The sequence below is a fragment of the Stegodyphus dumicola genome, chromosome 10, assembly GCF_044657685.1.
Source record: "Stegodyphus dumicola isolate Sdum_Otavi_A_Nest chromosome 10, ASM4465768v1".
Lineage (NCBI taxonomy): Eukaryota > Metazoa > Arthropoda > Arachnida > Araneae > Eresidae > Stegodyphus > Stegodyphus dumicola.
The window spans coordinates 29,908,463-29,931,458 of NC_140777.1; the positions used below are offsets into that span (position 1 = coordinate 29,908,463).

Consider the following 22,996-nt stretch of genomic DNA (forward strand, 5'->3'; position numbering starts at 1 on the left):
TTTTTTTTTTTAATCTGCCTTCCATAAGAGTAATTTATGACTGCTTGAGCATTTGAAATCTCTATGTTGTTTGGTATAAAGTAAAATAAGCACCATAATACATTTCAGAGTGTTCCATGAAATGTAAAATAAATATATATGCTTGTATACGGCGGAGTAACAATGATGTTTCGAAAGAATCCAGAGGAAAACCGCAGAAAAATTTTAAATATGATTAAGAGAAATACATAATTTTTAAAACCAGACATTTTCTATCTAAAATAGATCTCAAAATAAATATTTCTGATGCCTTAAATATCTTGTAAACAATTCATTGTTTTATTTTTAGACTATTTATCTTGAAGTAGATATTCACCCAACGTCCCCGTATTAATTATTCCAAATGGTTTTTGTACTTAAGTGTTAATAACTTTCTTCTCTCTTTTGGTTCAGATTATGCAAACTTGACCACCCCCTCATCAGTTAGATGAATTCGATACTCGCTTTCAGGCTTAGAGAATCCAAGTGCTATCTTTTATATGGTTTTCAATATTTATATCAAATTTAATATAAGCTAGAACTTCTCGCATAGTTCGTTCCGTTACTGGATTACAGAAGAGCCGGTCATTGTCACCTCACCCCAAATTGGGATACCAAAACTATATGTTGTTCATTTGAAAAATCTGATTTATTGTAAGACAGAATTTTTAAAATATTAAATACTAATTAGAATAATAAATGATTTAGACCTAACTGGCCCAAAGAACTAGTTTATATCAAAATAAATTTGTCTTACGGAGTTTTTTTCGTCCTTATTGCAATAAAATTTTGCAAAGTTTAAAATCAAGATTATCTCTAGATTCAAAATTTGAATAAAATTTTCATATGCATGAAACTCATATCAGTTTTAATGAAAATATATAACTGCAATTTAGTTTGAATGCTGAACAGAAAATTAAATTTACAGAAATGATAAACAACCCCTGCGAAACATTTTTCAACTAGAGACAGAATTTATATTATTTGTAAATTAAAATAAGAAAAATAAACTCATTTTATTTGATTTCCTTAATATGTTTTCAACCAGCGTATGCATAAAGTAAATATCTTTGTCAAAGTAATAGTACTGAGTAAATTAAAAATTACCTAACATAAACATTTCCTCAAATTAGCAAAAACTGAAAAGCTTTTTCGTGACTATTTCGTTCAAGCTCATTTTAGGTTTACCAAGAGAAGTTAAAAACTGTTGAATGACTACTAGTAGTTTGCCTTGGCTTCGAATCTAGGAAAGTCGGCTTGCTTTCGTGGATTCATCATATGTAATATGAATACAAACCAGTTTTCTTTGAAAGGTTCTTCACGAAGGCATCCCTCTCCTTAAGCAGAAACTCTTACATTTTTAGTCATATTCAAATAACAAACAAACTTTAACATAGCTTTGCTACTCCAGTGCATAACTTGGACTATTTCAAACCGAATTTTAGATTTCTTAGAATCTTACGACATTTTCATGGTAAGCAATATTACTTAGCATTCACTCCGTTCCTATCGAAGATACAGGAAAACATGCTTCAAAACTTATCTCGCTTAGACTGAGCTCTCCAAATCCCACCTAAGGCACTATACGTTTTACTGCACTCACAGCGAGGTTTTAATAAAGCTTCAACAAAACTGCAATTGATGATAAATTTTTGTTTTACTTTACTATAATTATGAGTACAACTAATGCATTTTACACTCTAAGCGGATTAATAAAATAGATTTATAATATATTTTAATAGGCAGATTCCAACATCTATCTACTAAAATGGTAAATTACTCCGTACTGTAGTCTGCAACCATATTTTCGTAGTTAGGCAATTTCGCAGCAGTGCATAGATTGAAAAATTCTCTATACATTTCTTATTTTAATTTTAATCAAATTGTAATACAAGTTCAATTTTTTTTATGTAGCATTTAAAAGAAAGTGGGCAGAAATTGATGCGGGTTTGAAATATGACGTTTTATCTGAATTGAGCTTTAACGTTACACTGTAGCAAAAAATTAGATTCGTGAATTTGAAGTTACAAATATTACTGAAGTCATAAATATTACTGTATGAGACATATGAGCAGTTCCCGGTATAGGCCTGTCCCGCCTTGTACGTGACACTGCCCAAACTCATCGCAAGTTTAAAGGACTTCCTACTTGTCTTTAAATACCACCAAAACTCTGGATGTGCATTTTAAGTGACCTCAAGCGCAAAGACGTTGGACATTTACACTCACTTCCATCTCCAATTCGAAGCCGAACCCATCGATACTGAAGCCTACAATCGCTAACAATTGTACCACTCAGGGACAAGCAAAAAATTAAAGTCGTGTTCAATATTTGTAATGCTTTTCGTTAACGTTATTTGTAGTCTTATTTTATATTTTTGCAAGTATTTTGATTTTTGGCAGTTACATTATACAGCTTGAGTCAGCACATTTTTAGCGCAATTTATACAGCTTCATTTTTGCCTTTCAGAGAAAGTTCATTTTGGAGCGAAGTCTGAGGGAACATAAACATGAACCAAGAACGCAGAAACAAGCTGTTAAAGATATCTTTCGCGTTCGAGGTCTCCGAAAGCGAACAATTATGCTCATGTTCAGCTGGTAAGTAGAAGTTTACATTCTCGCAACGCACAATTTCCAATACGCTATCTATAAATCTTATTAGTAACTGAGTGTTTTTATATTCCTTTCGAACTTCAGCAAATCATTCCCGAAATATGGAGTTGTGTAATAATTTTGAAACGTTCTACAACAGGCAGTTGAATCGAAATCAAAGCCTTTGACTTTTGAAAAACTTCGATTTAGGGGTCATTATGGATCGATGGGAGGAATCATTGTATCATTTTTACTTCGCTTCATAAATCCCGTTTAAGTTAGACGTGGTACTCCGTCTGACGCTCCACTATCCCTTTACTCCAAAGCATTCTCTTTTATGATTTTGTTCTTTTTCGCAACAGGGGTTATTTTTCACTCGGATGAGTGAAAAATGATGCACCGTTTGAACTTACAAAATGTTTCCAGGGTTTCGTTGTAGTGGAAATTTTATGGCCACTGTATATTGCGAAGAAAATATCTCGGGAGGTCACGTTGTGTACCGCAGTTTTATGGAAGAAAGAAATGCTTTATTGAATACTTACTTGGGTTTATTGATTCGTGCTATTTTTTCAATCACGTATTTTGGATTGGCGGAATGGCTGTTTCGAAAGCTATGCTTCCGACTTCGGTTTGTTTTCTTCAAAAGAGTGGGTTGAGCTACATTGCTACCAGAATTTGAGGGGTGGGACTTTCGTGGAGTCTTCCATACCTCGCAATGTTTATTTCGTTTCGAAAAACATTTGCTTCAAATATGCACTTGAAATCCTTCTAGCAAAATTCTGCTTAAACAAAATTCGAGTTAGGAAAACTGGGCAATAAAATCTACTTTGAATCTATAATTCTCTATCCCTATTTTAACAAATGTTTTTTATTTCATTACTCAGACTTGAAAATATACCCTGAAGTAAAAACCAAACGGGTATACCAAGTTGATAGTCCTTTACAGGAATACAGAACTGCAGAAAATCGATTACATATATATGCAGTATTATTCTACACCGGACAACTTTCCAGCACACAGATTTATAATTTCGTTACTTCCGAGGTATAGGATTTCTGTGTTTCACAGCATGTTGTGCGGATAAGTTCGATAACGTTGAGATCTGGTGGCATAGTTGGCCTTGGCAAGATTCCGTACTCGAGCAAATATTAGCAAATATTCGTCCAACCACCGTACATTAACTTAAGTTTGTATAGATTCACAGTGATTGAAGAGGTCAGACCCATCAATAACCCATCGAAACAAGTACATGGTATTAAGATGCATCAGCAATAATACGTGCGTATCATTCATCTACAATGAATGATACGTGCGTATAATTCATTGTAAATCTATGTAACATTCTTGTAGATGTAATGCACTGTAGTGATGTGGCACCATTAAAAGTGGTGATGTGTAAAGAGTAAACGAGATACGCTCTAGGCGTAGAAAAGGAAGTCACCATGTGCCCAATATTTGTTGATCTACACTAAATTTATTACATTGCTTTAATAACCCTAGAAAGAGAAATTAAAAGTATAAAGATTAAATCCATCAGTGAGAAAATTGTGTTCTTGTTCTCCAACGCACATAATGTTAACTAGTATCCCTGTAGACGTACCAGGGTTCTCTTGAGTATCAGCAAAGCGAAATAATCATACTACTAGAGGAATACCACAGCATGTAAAATATCTTAGTTCTATATACAATTCATTAATTCTTTGTATTTTCTCCATATATGATTCTTTCATCTTCCCGAAATAGTTAGAAATGTTAATGGCTAGACCAAGGACTCGTTTTTAGTCAGCAAATATCTAATATCCGAATAGCCTTGACGAGTGAGCTATCTAAACCCAATCTGTGATTGTGTATCGGTTCCTAAACTCTGTATCCAAAAATGAAATATGCCTTTTCTTGAGACATTATTATTAAATCCCAGTATTATCGGGCTCACTGTTATATGCCTAATGCATGATAATTATTATCATAGGATGCTTGTCATATTGTTCCACAACCTTTTTAAGGGTGAGTTATAAGTGCGAAATTTTGCCCGAATTAGTGCAGTCATGGAACGCTTTTGAAATGGTAACATAAAAATTCAGACTTCGCATCTATGTTCGAAATATTATGATTTAGCGCACAAAACATAACTACTAGATCGAATAAAATACTGTTTAAATCATAAAAATGTGTTATACTTAAAGTGGAAACAGCTGTAGAAGCTTCCGCATAGTTTTAATTACAGATTTGGAATACTGACTTGTATACGTTATAGCGTGTTTTGTGCATACTATAATATTTACCTATAATGAAATTTATAAACTTAAATATATACTAAGTTCCTTTCATATGAACTTTTCTGCATTATGTAATAAAACCAAAATATTTATGTCTTTACCATATGGAACTTCTTCGTAAGATGCTCTATGCTTAGAACTATGTATCTGTAGAAGGGCTGAATACGATAGCTTTATTGTACTTTTTAAGCAAAAATTCCATTCGAATTATAAATAATAATAATTTACATCAAAAGTTATGTTACTACATTAAAAACCTTATATTTTAAAAAAAAGCGCATTTAAATTTATCAATTTGCTAATAATAAAAATGCATGCAAACAATATGCAGGTGCTTGCTATTAAAATTGCTCCACCATGAAGGAAATTTACCAAAACCAAAATCTGCGTAAAAGGTACCGAATTACTTAGTTATGCAAATGAATGCCATTTCACGGCAGGTAAGAAAGTAATACTGCAAAGCAATATAGAAATGCTGCTTTTTCATTTTGAAATCGCGTTCATTCTTTAAACTTTCCTTAGGTGTTTTGCTATAGAGTATGTAAGGAGCCATACTAAAACCTTCAGTCATACCAGTATCTTTAGAACTGCAAAGTGAAAGAATAATAATCTACAGGCATTGCAAATTAACATACTCTGTAATTGCGGCTGGCCATGAGTCGAAATACAGTGATTGTTATGAGAATTTGGAATTGATGGGACCAAAACAGCGAATTACACGACTGACGTGAGAGAACTTAACTGTTCTAATTTATCCAATGTAGAAGAGGACAAACTTCTTGACATCATTGCTGTTATGTTTCGAAAATCCACATTATATAGCTCAGGTCAGCAGCTGGTCTTGGACACGAAGTGTTCTGACGTACAGTGCTACGACGTCTATGTAAAAAGAAAGGTGAACATGGGCTTCACTATAGGAAGCAGCACACCTACAATGGTGAATCCAACGTAACAGTGGCATGACACTGTATTTTCTAGCGAATCCCGCCTTTCCTTGCAACATTATGTTCGTCTTATCTGATGGTAACTAGAGTAATGAAAGTTGCCTGCCTTCGTTCTTCTTTATCATATTAGCCCAGATGAAGATTTATTGTATCTGGTGCACTGAGTATATATCCCTTTCTTCCCTCGTCCAGAAATTAAAAATTTTTGAATTTGCAACATGAGTTAGTTACAAACGAAGAAAGGAGATTAAGAAACATTTGAAAAAATATTTTAGTATTTACGGATTGAAAATAATTAGTAATGGTTTTGTGGATTGCTACATTTGTGTAAAATTAATAGCGTTTTCATTTTTCTTACGATTTTACGTGCAGACTGCTGAATGTTCTTTATTAACTAGGATTCTATATGAGCACAAATAAATTTTGGGCAGTGTAGAGCTGTGTTTCCGAATATTTTCTTATGGTGGAACACACACTTTAAGTTCTGGGATTTTTAAAGAACACCAGATTGAATTTGGATTTTCAGTTATAATAAATCAAAACACTGATATACTAGATAAATAATAAAATATATAAACATTTATTAGCATTTTAATGCAATATATATAGAGAGAAAACATGTTTTAGTTCTTAATATAAAAATAGTGATGCATAAAATTAATTAAAAAAGGCAAATTGTATAAAAATAGTTAAAAAAAATTGATTTTCAATGCCTTTATTATACTTGAATCTTTGGTTTAAAGTGTTAATACACTCCATCGCAGGGGAAAACTACAGTATTCATTATTTTAAACAGTAACACATTTGATGATTAAAAAATAATAATGTTATTAATTAGTAAAATTTTTCTATTTACTTACCATTTTCAAACAGAAGATAAAATAAAAAATTAAAGTGCCCAAAGAAAACTAACATTATTTAAAATACAAAAGTGATTCTACAACATTTCTTTGCTTCTGCGCACAGAATGAGACAAAACAGAAAGACTAACGGAAATGCATTTTCCATATACATCATTGACAGTGTGAACTCATCTAATGTCGTGTAACATTACTAAATGTATTACGTGCGCGATTTTAGCTACATTATTTTTGTTTTCTCTTTAATTTTTTTACGAAGGGTTATAAATTAAGTTAAATATATAAAAGCAGATAATGTTCTGTTGTTATTTAACCTGAGTTTTACAATTTTTCGCTGAACGCTTAATGACTATTTGCAGAACATTGGTATTCCACGGAACACAGTTTAGGAAATGGTGGTGTAGAAATAATTTTATGGTGTTTAAGCTTATTATTGCTTATATGAAAACTACGGATCTTGGAATACCATTGATTCACGCCAATTAATCTCTTTTTTGAAAGGCAGAATAAAGAAATTTCTTTTCAAATATTTATTATTTACTGGTAAATGACCTTGAACTATACACTAGATGGTGTGTTCACTTCTTTGGATGAAATTCTTTCCAGATGAAACAGCTTTTATCCCACTGGTTGTCACACGGGTTCTTGTGTCTACAAATTAATAATACCTTAAACGAAATGAATAATGTAATGTCTGAGAATATTTATTTTATTTGAAGTGGTGATTCTTGGTGCATTTATATTATTCGAAACTTTGCTTTTCAGGAACTGATTGTACTTAATTATTTGATAATAAGCATTTGAGGAATAAAATTAATAAACTGGCGTTGTTCCTCTTTCAGGTTGACGAGCACGGCATCTTTCCTGGGCCTCAACTACTTGTGCGTAGAGCTGCAGGGCGACGTGCACCTCAACCTGCTGTTATCCGCCGTAACGGAGGTGCTAGGCTGGGCGGTCGCTGCCCTTGTATTGCGGTGTGGAAGCCGAAGGTGCTCTTACTGCGTCACCTGTGCCTTAGGAGGAGTGCTCTGCGTCACCATGGCAACCAGGAGACGAGGTGAGTTTCTTTGAAAACTTGCCGATCCTGAAGTTTTGAACTATAGTCGAGATATCTTTTGACTTTGGCTTCGCCGAAACGCAGCGAAAGAGCTTTTTTTACGAAAAGCTACCCTAAAAGCTTAGAGAAAGAAAGGTATTATCAATGTAAATGGTACGGCACAATATATTCCCCTACACTTTTCTGACATTTTAGAACAAAAGTTTCATTAACCAAGAATTTTTTGCATAACTATTAATAGATCAAAAGCAATGTTTTATGTGTGAAACCTAAATCTGATTGTTAATATGACAACGTTCAAGACAGAAGGAAAAATATGTCAAAATAAAACAAAAAATAGACGAAGCAACAACCTTGTGTTAGGCGTAGATATTAGTTAAACTGTATCGATTTCGAGGGTAACAGGTAGCTTCTCTTCATCAGGAGCAAAGAAATCTGCAACGAAGGAAAAGCCACGGTTGTGTATATGGCCAAAAGTAGTAAAACGAGTGATAAAGTAGATCCATCTATCAGCAGAAATAGTAGTGAAAAATTGAAAAATTAGGTTAATAGAAGTTTATTTGGGTTCCTAAGCTGACCTTCTTGTAAACACAATATCACCAAAATAAAATACATAATCTTTCTTAAGATAGCCAAAAATTCAATGTGTTAATACACAACCTGACAAACACCAGGGAAGAAATATTCGTTCATACCAATTAATTAGTATCCTTAAAATAATAGTTTCAGCTAATTTAACTAGCTCCTCGGCACCTCAATTAACCATGATTTATTAATAATTATTCATAGTAAGAATAAGTGGTTAGTACGTTTTAAGTACATGTTTTGTATTTTTTCCCTTATAAATAAGCAAATTCCTAGATAGTATAGCTCAAACAAATGGAGTGATGGGGAGACCATAAATTAATAACAAAAGTAATACATACAACGATATTTAATATTAAACACAGTTATTAATTTTAGATTATCGTAAAATATCTGGCCAGACTATCCCTAAAATATCCTTACAGTATGATCACACATAATATAAACAGATTCATGCGCTGTTATTCTTAATTCATTAGTACAAGCATTTTTAAAATCCTTAAGCAGGTATTCGTAAGAGGTAATGATATCTGCCCTACCACTGTTAATTCAGTTTACTCTGAAACATCCAGATTCGACTTACAGGTATGCATAACTGATTAATTTGAATTGTTATCAATGATATAAATTCACCAATACAGTTAAGAACTTCCTTTAACAGAAAAAATAAATTAAAGTTCTTAATATTACACATACTGAGTTTAACAGAAAAATTCAAACTGTTTCCTTAACTCTGAAACTTCCTGGCGAAAAATCACAGATTTAAGTCCAGATATCCAGCAGCCATTTTTCATCACACACCCTAAACACACTTTTCGATGAGTCTTCCTGATATGACGTACCTTGTCATGCAAGTAATTTTCTCCGCCTGGTTTCTCGGTATATAACACAAAAGACAACGAATTGAGGTTAGTTCAAAGATGCACAAGCGACGAGATACAGGAGTTTCTTCAGTGCAAATAATTCTCATCAGCTCCATGGTTACTCTCTTCCTATATCATTCCCCAGGTTAAAGTGCTGAATCGTACTTTTGACGAGAATCTGGGATTCCATTAACGAAATTAATAACTTTTAGATGATCGTCATCAAGAAGAAGCTGGAATGTCTTGAAAAATACCTTAAATATTATCAATTTACCGGAGAGGAACTTTTTTTTTCTGAAGACCAGTAACGAAGAAATTTAAAATGTCCTGGTAAAAGCTCGTCTATAGCAATACTAATGCTCTAGCCTACTTGCGCAAGCAAACCCGCTGCAAGGCAGGCTGAACCCGATTCCTTATTGTTCACTTTTTTTTAGTCCTTAAAATTTTAGACCAATCTAAATTTTCCTATCGTGCAAACCTGGAGGAAACCTCGGTACTCCACTCAGTAGGCTGAAAGATAAATATAAAAATTATGTTTGACCAACAGGATGAATTTTCTCATTTTTCTTTTTATTATTTTCAGTCCAATCAAACGAATAGAAACACAACTGCTGCAACAAAGACTGCCATCTTGACACCTTCAAAATGAACCAATCATAAGTGTGAGAACCTGAACTTCGATCTCTGTTAGCTTCCGAAAACAATATGGAGATACAGTCAGTCCTGACCTTTTAACTGCAGCCAAAAGGAATTCACTCGAATCTCCGTCGTTCGAAGTAAACTCCCATTCATAGATCTTCCCAAGAGAATTGTTTCGGAAACACTGACAAAATAATCCTCCGCTTCGATTCAGATGTTCGCTGAAAACACTGTCTGCTCTTCGTAAAAAACTGAGAACCGAAAATTTAGGCAACGAAAGCTTATAACTGCCAAATACTAAATTTTCGTTACCTTAGTCATAAACATTTTCAGTTAAACGAAAACCTTAACAGCAGTTAATTAAATTAATTAGCTAATGAACATTTTGCCACACAACAATGAAACAAAATTACAGATACAGAGGTTTGGTATTTATGTGCAATTATGAATGAGTTAAACGTTTCAAAGAATGGATGGAATTCTTTGAAACCACACTTTAATTGATAGGCGTAAGGACTTGTGACAGGTATGAAAGCATAGAAAAAGCAAAGACAGTGATTGTCAGAAAGAGTAATAAAGAATTCTAACACGTACAAAGATGTTCTGGAAAATTCGGCGCAAGGCATTTGTCGTATGCGTCCAAAAGACATAAGAAGGGCTGTTGGCTCTTCCTCCGTGATAATGCTTAGGCCATCCATGTGAAAAACGGTATAGCCTATACAGAGTTGTAGCTTCCGATCATCTACCACGCTCGTCTGATCTTGCTACAGAGGGCTTCTCTCTGTTCTCACACCTGAAGCAGCCCTAAAAGAGAAAGCTTTTCGGTTATTCTTGACATTCAGAGTCCTGAGATATTGAATAATTTTCAGGAACTGTGCTTCAGTCCTATCAAAAACACATTGCAAATGACGAACGTTAATTCGAAGGAATAGAAAAAGTTTTCCCTGATTCAGGTACGAACCTTTTTTTTAGAATATATTCACCGAACTAAAATACCATATTACTATCACAAGCTGTCAAAGTAAGATAAAACTTTCTACGGAAATTACTAAGAGAAAGGTAAAATATTTGAGATAATAGTAATGATAACGGATAATGTCACAGTGATTGGAAAGTGTCGTCATTATATACGCATGTTCATTTTCCAGTGGCTGACAATGTGTTCTTTGTTTTCACACTGATTAAATTGTCGAAACCAGATGGACATATTTTCCATATTTAACTACTTGAAAATACAGGTAAAAAGCATTATTTCTGTATCGTGTGATTTTTAAATGACTTCCTATTTACCTTAATTTTGAGTTAACATGGAGTTTTGATTATATATGTTAATGAATGTTATAGATAAAGCGTGCGGTATCAAAATGGATTTTCGATTCATTGCCTGAAAGCAGAAATAGGCCTACCATTCTGGAGATTCGAACCACTGAAACTAAAACGCCTGGGAAGCATAATTTAAAGAGCATTTTTTCTGTCAAAGTGTATTTTATAAAAAAAATTCTGCTGAAATCAAAGGAATTCATCAAATACAAAGCTATCAGACATGAAGCTATATTTTATCGTTTTATGGAAGACTGACACACGCGATAATAATATCTGCAAGGGAATAAGCATTTAATATAATTTTTAAGACTTGTGTATCATAACAGCCCATCTTGAAATGTGAGAAACCGAGAGATTTTTCTCAAAGTGCGATGGCCAACTTGAAAACTATTTATTAAAAATAAGCTCATTTTCCTTTTAACAGACTCGTCTTCAAGCCATAAACATGATTTTACCATGTATAATGAAATGAAACTAAGAGGTTCCGAACCGAAATTCAAACTACAGAACACGCCTTTATAAGAACTTAGATTGCCTTTCTGACAACTCAAGAATGAGTATTATTGGCTGAAGTGCTCTCGCTAAACCTGATTAAATAAACATCGAAAAGAGAATCAACGTATATAAATATTTAAATGATACAATGCTACATTGATGCTTTCCTGGACGCTTAATACTCCTGCTGGATAAGTAGATATACAGGTGAACTCAGTTTTACGGATAGCAGCTTCTGTTTGCTAGGACATTCATTCTAACGCCGCACAGTGATACGTAATTAGTTTTGGGCTTAGAGAATTTTCTAAAATTTTGGAATTATCAGTTTATTTTCAAATATCCAACACATTAATAATTTTCGAAGTTTTCTTATTATTCTTCTAATTTTATTAAATTGCTGTATTATTGCCATATTAAAAAATATTTTGCTACTTTCTTTAAATTTCGGGTCAAATATCTCATTTCAAAACAATAATAATAAATACATTAAGAAATCGGAAAGCTTTCAGATTTTAGATTACACCCAAACGGGCGTTTCTTTCAGACACATACACGTTTCAAGAGCATTTGGGCTAACGCCATATTGGGCTAAATATATTTAAAAACAGCATATCGTTAGAATTTTCCGATAGACAATCTCGCGTGGTACGCTAGAGATAAAAATGTTTTATTTATTACATTGCTTGCTGTTGTTATTGCTCGCTTTGAAACTGTTGAGTTTCTTTTAATCCAAAATTCATTAAAATTTTGCAAAATATGAAATAGACAATAAAACAATTTCCGGACTTCCAGGTGCCCATGTTCGGATGGAGGAATATGTTATTCAGAATTTGTTGACTCTGAGTACCGTTTCCTTTTTTACAATGCAAGAAACACACACACATTCATGTAGATTATTCATTATTTAGTTCCTTTAAACATAATACAGGGCGATAATATTTAGTGGCAACAATTTGAAATCTGATTCGGCCATTTTATGTGATTTGAAGTAAAATGACGTTTCCAGACTAATAGCCTTTTTGGTCTACTAAGAGTAAAACAGTCTTATTCCATTAGCCAAGCTAAAAGACTGAACTCGAATTCCTGTAAATTTTGTTGAACGAGAAAAATTCGAAATTGAAAGTTTTGCTGGAGACAAAATTCATCACCCGAGGTTACTTAAAATATCACCTCTTACCTAGTAATGCCGAACAGAAATTTCAATGCTGATTGATTATTTTTCTTAACGAGTTCTAGTCAATGAGAGTATCTGTGTATGTAGAGTACATCGTAGACAAGCAACGTCTTTTTAAGTGTTATTCTCGATCTAATTTTACGAGGATGAATAAGATTAAAGAATTTATTTTATAAATGTAAATTTTACTTTAAAATTGCACGTAATATTAATTTTATTTAGTCACTTACTAGTTATTTGTTGTATTACTTCATTTCTGGTATACATCTTCCCTTTCAAAGTATCCAGTGTGAGTCATTGATCACAAAATGTTTAGCGAAAGTACAGTGAAAATCCCGGTTCATGAATGTTTTATAGATTTTTAGGGATTACTCTTACGATTTCATGATTTTTTTTGGGGGGATGGGATAAAATTGCCGCCATAAAAATGGTTAAGTATAGTTGCACAAAAGGAATTAAATTGACAAGTAAAGGAAAAGGAATTAAGGTGATGAAATTAAAGTTGATCTAAAATATTAATTGGAATTCGCTTATTTCCGGCTGCAGATAAACCTACGACATAGAAGAAGCGGAGATTTAGTAGCACTGAGTTTTATGATCAGTCAGGGAAATCAGATTAGAGGATGGTTAAGTGAGATTGAATTAGGAGGCGCACAGAAGATAGTTAAAGGGACCAAGAAATATACATGCCCGAACGGGTAAGCTAAGCTATGGAGGGGCTAATAGATATTGATCTCAATTATTCATAAGGTTATGTAACCAGTATCATAAAAACCAAACATTCAATGTTTGTGTTTTCAAAACTCTATTTTCGCAAGACAGGTATTTCGAAGTAAAAATTGCAATGCATCTTGAGGAGTGTCGAGACATTAGGCATATTTTGAAAGCATGAGAGATGAAAAATGAGAAATGCCCTCTCCGAGACTCGAACCACGGACCTCTCGAATACGCACCGAGGTTATTTTAGACCAATACACCACGAAGGCAAAGTAAGAAGGCGGGAGAAATACCTTAGATACCCCCCTTTTAAAGGGAGACTGCGGATTAGAGGATCAAATCGCCAAATCCTGGGGGGTGGAGAATCATCATCCACCATCTTCTTTAGTTCGGGCGCGTGTTGACCATTACACCACGAAGGCATGCTTAGAAAGCGGGAGAAATACCTTAAAGGGGTTAAACATTTTAACTTCTCATTTTTCCAATATGAACTCGAGTCTAGCCCTTGCAAATTAACTGTTTTCTGTCTATTTCAAAAGGAATCCCAATAGAAAATCTACAATATGTAACGGCATGTGGATTACATATCGTTACCTTAGTAATACATAGCAAGAAAGGGTTGTTTGGGAAAGTTTATTACAGAATACCTTTTGAATTTAGTGCTTAGCAAAACCCAAACGAATTTGAATAAAGTTTAACTTTCAGGCTTAAAAAGAACAATTGATATTTATCACTTACACAGCATTTTCAGGCTTACCTTTCACTAACTGTTGACAACTTTTATTCACTCATTTTCTATTGTTGTGCATTTAGGAAAATCAGCGTCCCTGACGCTGTTTGTTTCTACAAAACTCAGCGTGTCCATCTCTTACTTCGTGCTGCCGTTGTGGACTGCCGAACTACTGCCCCAGGGTCTGCGAGAAACGGCCCTAGTCGTGGCGGAGATCGTCAGCCTCACGTGCCCCGTCTTCCTACCTTTGCTCATATATCAGGTAAGATATTTAGCTTTTTATGTTCTTCCAAGAGTGAGTGTGTGTGACGTCCATCACCATATCCGTCTGAAACAAAATATATGATATTTAGTAGCTCCATGTAAAAACTTCTAAAACATGTATTGGTTGTTTTTAAATGTTAATCATACTTAAACTTTAAAGAAACTAATAATGAGCAAATAAAAGTCAGTGTTAAGCTACTAAATATTCATGACTCTAATTTCGAAGTTCAAATAGAAAGTCCTCCTCAACTGTAGGAATGATAAGGGCGTCTGACAATATGTTAATGACATCTGTTAATTTTAGTCTAGTAGGGTTTCTTATGTTATATTATTGAGAAACAGGCTAAATCATTTCATCTCAACAAAGAAAAAACGTACAAGATATACAACAATTTTACATATAACTTCACTAAAATTATTTATATATATATATATACAAAATTTGCAGGAACAGTTATTTCTTTTTTTTTTTTTCATCCATCACCTATAAAATATTACGAGTATTTTACATAAGTTTCGTTTTCTTATGCTACAATAATTCATTGCTTAAAGATCCCATTCTAGATATGATATCTTGTAATGCATTGTTTTTCTCTTCAGAACTGCTGAATATACATCAATCAAACAAATAGAGCCTTGAAAATCTGGACTAAACAACACAGAACGTACGTTCGGGGGGGAGGAACTCTCTTGTTGTAAATCCTCCATTGCCTATCATTACCTTCAATAAATCACATTTTCTTTTCCTCTGCAGCCAAAAGTATTCAAGGAAGCGTCTTCCATCAGCGAATTAGATTTCCTGGAGTGAGTCCAGATCACTAACAATGTTTCTGATCTAGTTAATGAACGTAATTTGTGTAACCAAATAAATCCTTCAGACTAAATTGCTTGATATTAAAATCAATTTACTGCAGTATTTTGTTTTGCAATATGATTTATTTCTCTTTTATATGCTTTTTGACTGCTCACAGATTTATAGTAAATTTAAATTAACCTCCTATTTTCATTTTAAATTCAGCCTTTCATCTTTCAATATTAGGCTTCGGAATATTTAGTTTATGGCACCCACCCGAAAATGAGATAACAGGAGCATGAGTAATTGAAGGGAGTAAACCCTTAACCCTGTAACTTTTAGCTTACTGGAAAATAAAAAATTAATCGAAAGAAATTTCACAGTTCAAGAGGATGCTTTCCCATTTTAGTAAAAGGTAGGAAAATTTGCAATACATTCAGCAGAATACGAAAGATGTTATTAAGGAAGTGTATGCATTACGGAGTTTTGGAATGTTAAAAAATTTAATTACGTATAATTTAACTAAGTAGATTTAACATGTGCTAGCCAGGTTTTGAATTATTCTGGATATGTAACATAAATATGGGCAGTTTCTCTTAGAATGTCCTCACTTAAACATCTCTTTCCTTAAGCAGATAGCAATCGCGTGCTTTGCCATGCTCAAATGCACTCTTAATTTTAGTCCTTTGCTCGCCAACTTCTCACTCTCTCCTTCTTTAAATTTTAGTGAGGCTAGTGAAAGAAATCGAAGTACTAAAAGAGATTAAACGCACAGAAAAATAATTTTAATTAACTAACTGTGGGTACAAAATTCATAAAAGCGATAAAAAATATATTTTCTTGCTGTGAAACTTATTGCAATTGAAATCTCATTTTCTTTCGACACCATGATGTACTTAGAATAAAAGTTAAACGAGTTATTTAGGAATACCACGTTCGGGGGCTTAAAAAGAAAATTCTTTTTGTATTTTATATTCTACTACCCATAATGATGACTTGTTAGGCCAACTGTGGTCCTCAATATCCAGGTTTGATTTTTGTTAATTCACTTAGCTTTCATAGTCTCAGAAGTAGATTTCAATGGATTTATGTTTAATATTAGTATGTTTAAATACATATAATGAACAATATTTTTGTATATTTTCGCTAATTTATTTTGTTCCTTTAAGGGACGCACACTGCACAGCCTTCCAATGACTCTTATAGGAGTTCTACAAATCCTAGGGGGCCTAGTAGCATTGGGATTGCCTGAAACGCGTCTCGTAAATTTCCTTAACCAACCAGCTGTGGTGCCGGCACAGTGTGCGGAACCATGGTCAGCCCATAACTGTGGTCATTGCTGTAACACACCCAAGTAAGTAAAGCATCACATATTTCTAGTTTCAAGTTTTTAAGCTGTACTTTTTTTACCATATTAGGAAAGAAAGTTTTTTTTTTTCCTTTACGAGAACAAAAGATTATTTTGCAATATATTTCATTATCACACAAAGTAATATTTTGATTCGCAGTCTTAATGCAACAAAAAGTTTTCTTTATTGTATGACTTTTTCACATTTAGTGGTGAATAATAATTTTTCGAAAAATACACTCATATCTGGCATATTAAATAAATTACAATAACCCGGATATGCTGACTGCATTCAGAATTGTGACTACGATCTACAAGACCGCTTCAAAGTTACGTGTTATCTAGGCAAATGCAGTTTCGACACTAATCAATCAGAACTTTAAAATTAACTTCACTCATTTTATAACAAATATTTCTTTTCAATGTATTCATATAACAAGCATAAAGGAACAAAGATTTATATGCAATTCCAAAATACGGACCTGCTTAAAATCTGTAGAAACACATAACTTGTTCTTTTAAATTCGTCAGAATTTGAGTGCAAGTTCTTTAAAAATTAGAATAATTTATGAAAATAATTAATATCTATATTGTATTGCAATTTTTGAAAAAACACATGAAGTTACAATATATGTAAATCCTTTGAATGAATTTTTGTCTTAAGTTTTCTGAGGAAAATTCATACACTACTCCTTTAAAATCTAATTTTTAAAAACATCATTTTGATATTAATAACTCACTTGTGATTTTCTATTGCATTTATGTTTGCCCATAAATTTTAATCCTTTGATCGGCAAGGCCGTATATATACGGCGTAGAATACTTTTTGTGATGTTTGCAAGTACGTATTTCAAGATGCGCATATATATATGCATCTTGAAATATATCCAAGACATTAAGCCACTATATTAAATACAGGTAAGAAGTACCAGAGGAATTTTTGTATTAAAATACAAAATGCCTTTTCATCAGGCAGTTCGCAAAAATTTGGGCTTCCTTAGCAAAACCCCGTGTCACTCAGAGGGTTTTAATCAGTAAGATTATCCGCTTAATCCTCGTAAGATTAAAGACGAGTTATTGCTACGTCTTGTCCAGCCATCAAGAGCGCAAATTTACAAAAAGAATAATTATAATAGGAGTTTATTTATTCTTCAAGTGGAAGTAGCTAACTAAAACGCTAACAAAACTAAATATGAATGTCTTTCGTACTAAGAAACGCTAATAACGTTAAATATTAATAAAGCATAGCTTCTGGCAGAAACTTAATGACGCTGCTCCAAAAACAAATTTCTAAAGTTGTAATCAATCTTTTAATATAAACTGTTGGACTAACTTTGACAACAAGGCTGCCCTCTGGTGAGTAGCCAGAGAAGTGCTTCAGTGAAAGTCAAGTGTCCCACTTGATAGGTTGTACCAGACTTTTGCTCTGTAATTTTTCTTAAAGTTAAGTGTAATATCCATGTGTAACTTAAACCTGTTAATAAATACTAGTTTACTATACAGGACTCTTCTATGACCCTATCTACACTTTGTGAGGGGTTGTTTTAGATAGGGTCATAGAAGAGTCCTGTATAGTGTAACAAGTATTTATTAAAAGGTTTTTAAGTTACACACGGACATTAAATTTAACTTTAAGAAAAATTACAGAGCAAGAATCTGGTACAACCTATCAAGTAGGACACTTGCCTTTTGCTGAAGTACTTCTTTGGCTACTCACCAGAGGGCAGCCTTGTTGTCCCAGTTAGTCCAACAGTTTATGTTAAAGGATTGGTTACAAAGTGATCGATAGATAGATTATGTTTAATCAACAAGCGAAACATTGAAATGTATGGCAGTACGTGATGAGTTGTAAACTTACATTCTCGCTCGCTATTTAAATTCGCTTCTTTGTATTTCTGTTGGCATTGACTGAAAATGGTAGAAATACACTAAAGCTCAACGTAATAAATAATGTTGTTAATTGAATGAATATAGTATATAATATTTTTAATTGAAATAAACCTTACAAATTTTATTTTCTAAAATTATTTTCTTCCTATAATAAAGCTTAGGTAATCCAGCTTCGATATTTGTAATGCTATAAAATTTTATTATTATCAGTACAAAGTTTTGATGCTTGCTTGGGGCAAATTCATAACATGATAGTAGTTTGATTTTTTTTTTATGTCTCTTGTAATCATTATAGTGTTAAACATCAAATTACTCTTCCGCAACAACAGTATTTCTAAAACTGAAAATATCCAAAACTTGTAGCATTTGCGAACAAGATAAATGTTTATAGAAGTAATACCACGTAAAACGAAGAAAAAAAAAACTGCATTGTTTTTTATAGTCGTTAGACTTCGTTCAGATTTACTTATAAGAAACCGCTTACATTATTACTATTAAAATGTTAGAATTCTATCGGAAACTAATTTTCTTACAAGTTATTGTTCATTTGTCTATTGAGATTCTCATATTGAGATATGCTTTCTCTTTTCAAATTTTTATATTTTCAGAAATGTAAATATATTTCAAGATTTTACGAAAGGTTCTTAGCTTCTTCCTTTTATGAAAAACTGATTATTTCTATTTGCTTTTTAAGGATATTGCGTTTATAAATATAACATCAGCATTTATGTGTTGCAATAGCTTATTTACGAGAAGAGACATTTAACTCATCGTTGCAATTAGTAGTGCAATAAATACATTTATAAGATGTAAGTCATACTATGATTAAAGTCTTTGAGAAATGTTCGTTTAAAATATCGGCAGGAAAAATTGTTTACAAACTTTTTCAGAAGTTTTTACTGCTTTAATTGGCATAGAGTAAAAATACGTATTTTATTTCCTTTTACTGTTTGCATATAAATTCGTTTTTAATAAAGAAATAACTGTTGTTTGCCATTTTCGAAAAATTGAAAAATTGAGTAACTGACGTTGAAAACATGTATTACACGCATAATTAATAATGGTAATTTGCGCTTGGAAATACTAATTTTCCATGCAGTTGGGAAAAACAGGCAGCATTATAATTTTTATGAATTAGTTTTATATACTGTGTCCCCCTATACGGTCTTTATTTCCATCCCGGAAAGTTATATCCCAATCTTTATTTTCACTACAGCTTGTTGTAGAGAAGTATGCCCAGTTACAAAAAATATTTTAAATCGCGCAAATATTCATGTTATTTTATTTAAAATTTTAAAAACAATTCAGTATTACAATAATTACTCAAACTAAATTTCGTTACTGTCATTCTATCCATGTAGATATATTTAGTAAAATATTTTCTTTTTCCTGGAAACTAGATACTATAAAGTTTGATTTCTGTACAAATGTGACAGAGTTGTGCAGTAAACACAAATTAGTCCTCACAATAATCTTAATAAAGACGAGGACCTACGTGCCGCTTGGCGGTTTTGGCCATAAACTGAGAAAATTTCTTTCAGATCGGTTATCCGTTTCTGACGCTAATTAAAACAAGTGCTATCACGCTGCTTAGACAATGCTGTTACGCTTAGAAGGCAATAAGTATGGACATTATTTGCTGAACTTTGATAAATTACCATATCATAATTGCTTCAGGAAAGAAATATACAAGGTATCCCATAAGCCGAGAAATGTCGTAGAAGAATTTATGTTTACTACAAAAACGACAAGTCCTCCATCAAGATATTTTAACTTTGATAAGTGTGGATGATTCTTTTATCTGTTGCAAACCAAACAGCACCAAAAGAGACAGATATGAAGAAATTTATAATGTTTTCTTAGACAAATACCAAAGGCTAGTGACGGTGGCTGTCTTACCGAAGTAAAATTTAATACTAATTTTTTTTTTATCTACTCAGAGTTGCTCGTCATTTTCAGAAGAGTTCCTATTTGAGTGGTAGTTGTGATGGCAGAGTTTATTGTATTTTGAATATGAATATAAAAACATATAATATATTCTGATAAATTTATGAAAACCAGATTAAAGGGGAAAATAAAAATGATCATGTCTTATTAAACAAAACAATTTTTTTTAATTTGATGGATGTGATAAAACTTAAACAGTTAATTATCAATGTTTTTATCTCAAAACGAACACAAAAGGCAACAAAATATATTACTTCTTACTTTCCATATTGTTATTTATTTTAAAATTGCAATTAATAATCCACTGGGAAATGACGGTTATAATGCTTGCTGTTTATACAAATCAGATATATGGAAAAATTCTGCGTTATGTGATTAATTTTGTAAATATGTTATCTTCAGGTTTTGAAGATAACATATTACTTCATAGCCTCCACAGCACAGAAGCTGTGGATACTATAAATTTGGGATACTGACGGTTCATCGACAAGTTCTTTGTCGTAAAACGGCTTCAAAAGTTGCTCACCGATGCTCCGTAATGAACTTATTATTCAGGGGTTTATTTTTTTTTTTTTTTTGTACAGCTTTCCTTCCCTAAGTCGAAACTTAGAACAAATGCGTCAATGTATTTTAATTCAATCTCTTTTACTTATGACAAGAACGCTTTCATGAAGACGAGCTAAATTATAGTAGTAAATATGAAATTAATTTGGCTTATAACTTTCATGAGAAAATTAAAGTTTCTTGCTACGTACCGTCAGTAGTTTAACAGTAAGGCTAAACTATGAAAACAGGTCCACGCCAGCTCTCCTAGTTCGCTTATAAACCCGGCTGCCCTCGAATGGAGTCAGTTTCAAGAGAGATAAAATTGTGATTCTCTTCATATTTTTGAATGTTAGAAAAATATATACTTGAAAGTCTTAATTCCTAGAATATTAGGGGAATAACCAAGGCGCTCTAGTCCCGTGGTTCTGAACTTGTTTTACCTCATGCACTCCCTTCAGCTCTGCTAGCAGATTCTCCTTCCTTTCTTTCCCAAACCTTGAAAAATATACATTTATTTATAGCTATATATGCACATTTATATACGTATACAAATATATAATATTTTATTATATTATATTATATATGTGCATTTATTTAGATTTATAATAATATTTTTAACATGTTTTTTAAATTAGAAAATAAGTAGAGAAAATTACGATAAATACTGAAACTTGAATGAAAGGAGTTTATGAACTAAACCTAAATACATAACAGCTAAATAAAAGGCTGAACACATCCTCTGAAGCTATGAAATTCTTTCCAGGAGGTACTCACCCCCTTCCTTGCATGCTAATGAATCAACGTAAGCCAAGAATTTTAACTAACGCTTTAAATACATGTCTAATATAAATGTGTTTCCTTGAAAGGCATTTTTTAATCTATCAACTGGAGTTATAGGAAACCTTTTGTATGCATTGAGCAACTGATACGTTTCATTCATTATACGTATATTAGTTTCTGGAACACATTATAACAGTTTGCTTTCATTCTTTTAGATGCAATCCTAGAAATGGTTTACGAAACTCCAATCCAGTTCCCCAGTCACCAATATTTAGGTAATTATTTACCTTAGTTTTTCAATGATTTTAGAATAGATTTTAAAAATAATTATCATAACAAATTCATAATGATTTAGAATAGATTTCAGAGCAAACCACAGAAATAAAATAATTTACATAATAACAGATTTAGAAAGGATTTTATATGATATTATCGAAATGCACTTACATAACATAATAGTGCTAAATAAAGTAAATATCCTAGTGACTTAGCAAATTACATTCATTTGCTATATCATACGGCATTTAACATGCTTTTATAAAAACATAATTATGTTTCAAAGCAAAGGAATTTAATTGTAACAAATATAATAAAAGAAATACTAAAAAACGTAAGATTGAAACAGCTAAAAATAAACATTACGGAAAAAATATGAATACATTTGTAGGACTCTAGTTCTTAATGTTAAACATAACGTTTTGTACAACTGCGGAGATGAAAATGGCGATTGAGGTATGTGATTATAAATGTTAGAAATGAATTCTCTGTCTCCATCTGTCATACAAAATATTAGCGAGAATTCATACTAGAACGATATTGTTAAAATCTGATGGTAAAATGGGATTAGCAATCAGATAATTAACCAGAAAAGATACATATTTACAGATGTGAAACGGCTTCAGGAAAGGTAATTCGCCAACGAAAGACTGATTTCGTTAATAAGTGGCTTATGTTCTTTCCGTAGGCAAGTTTTCTTTTCGTCAATTTTAGTCTCGCAACTGAGATGCTAGTTTTTTAACTCCAGTTCTATAAATAGTTAACGAAAAATCAATGCAATGCTTTAGTCACCAATATTTTGTTAGTTACTTACCTGAAACGTTCATTTATCTAGAACGGATGTTTCAAGATTTTTCAGCCATAACGGTGATTTTATAT

At 32.5% G+C, this 22,996-nt stretch overlaps 1 protein-coding gene across 1 annotated transcript in view; it reads left to right on the forward strand.

Moving 5' to 3' along the window:
* Positions 1-22,996, forward strand: part of LOC118204361 (beta-alanine transporter-like) — a 226,722-nt gene that overhangs the window by 181,880 nt on the left and 21,846 nt on the right. Inside the window, exons 6-10 of the mRNA XM_085826048.1 lie at positions 2,488-2,615; positions 7,533-7,747; positions 14,357-14,535; positions 16,500-16,684; positions 22,057-22,116. Coding sequence (XP_085682174.1) covers positions 2,488-2,615; positions 7,533-7,747; positions 14,357-14,535; positions 16,500-16,684; positions 22,057-22,116 — 767 coding nt within the window. The remainder of the gene's footprint in view (positions 1-2,487; positions 2,616-7,532; positions 7,748-14,356; positions 14,536-16,499; positions 16,685-22,056; positions 22,117-22,996) is intronic.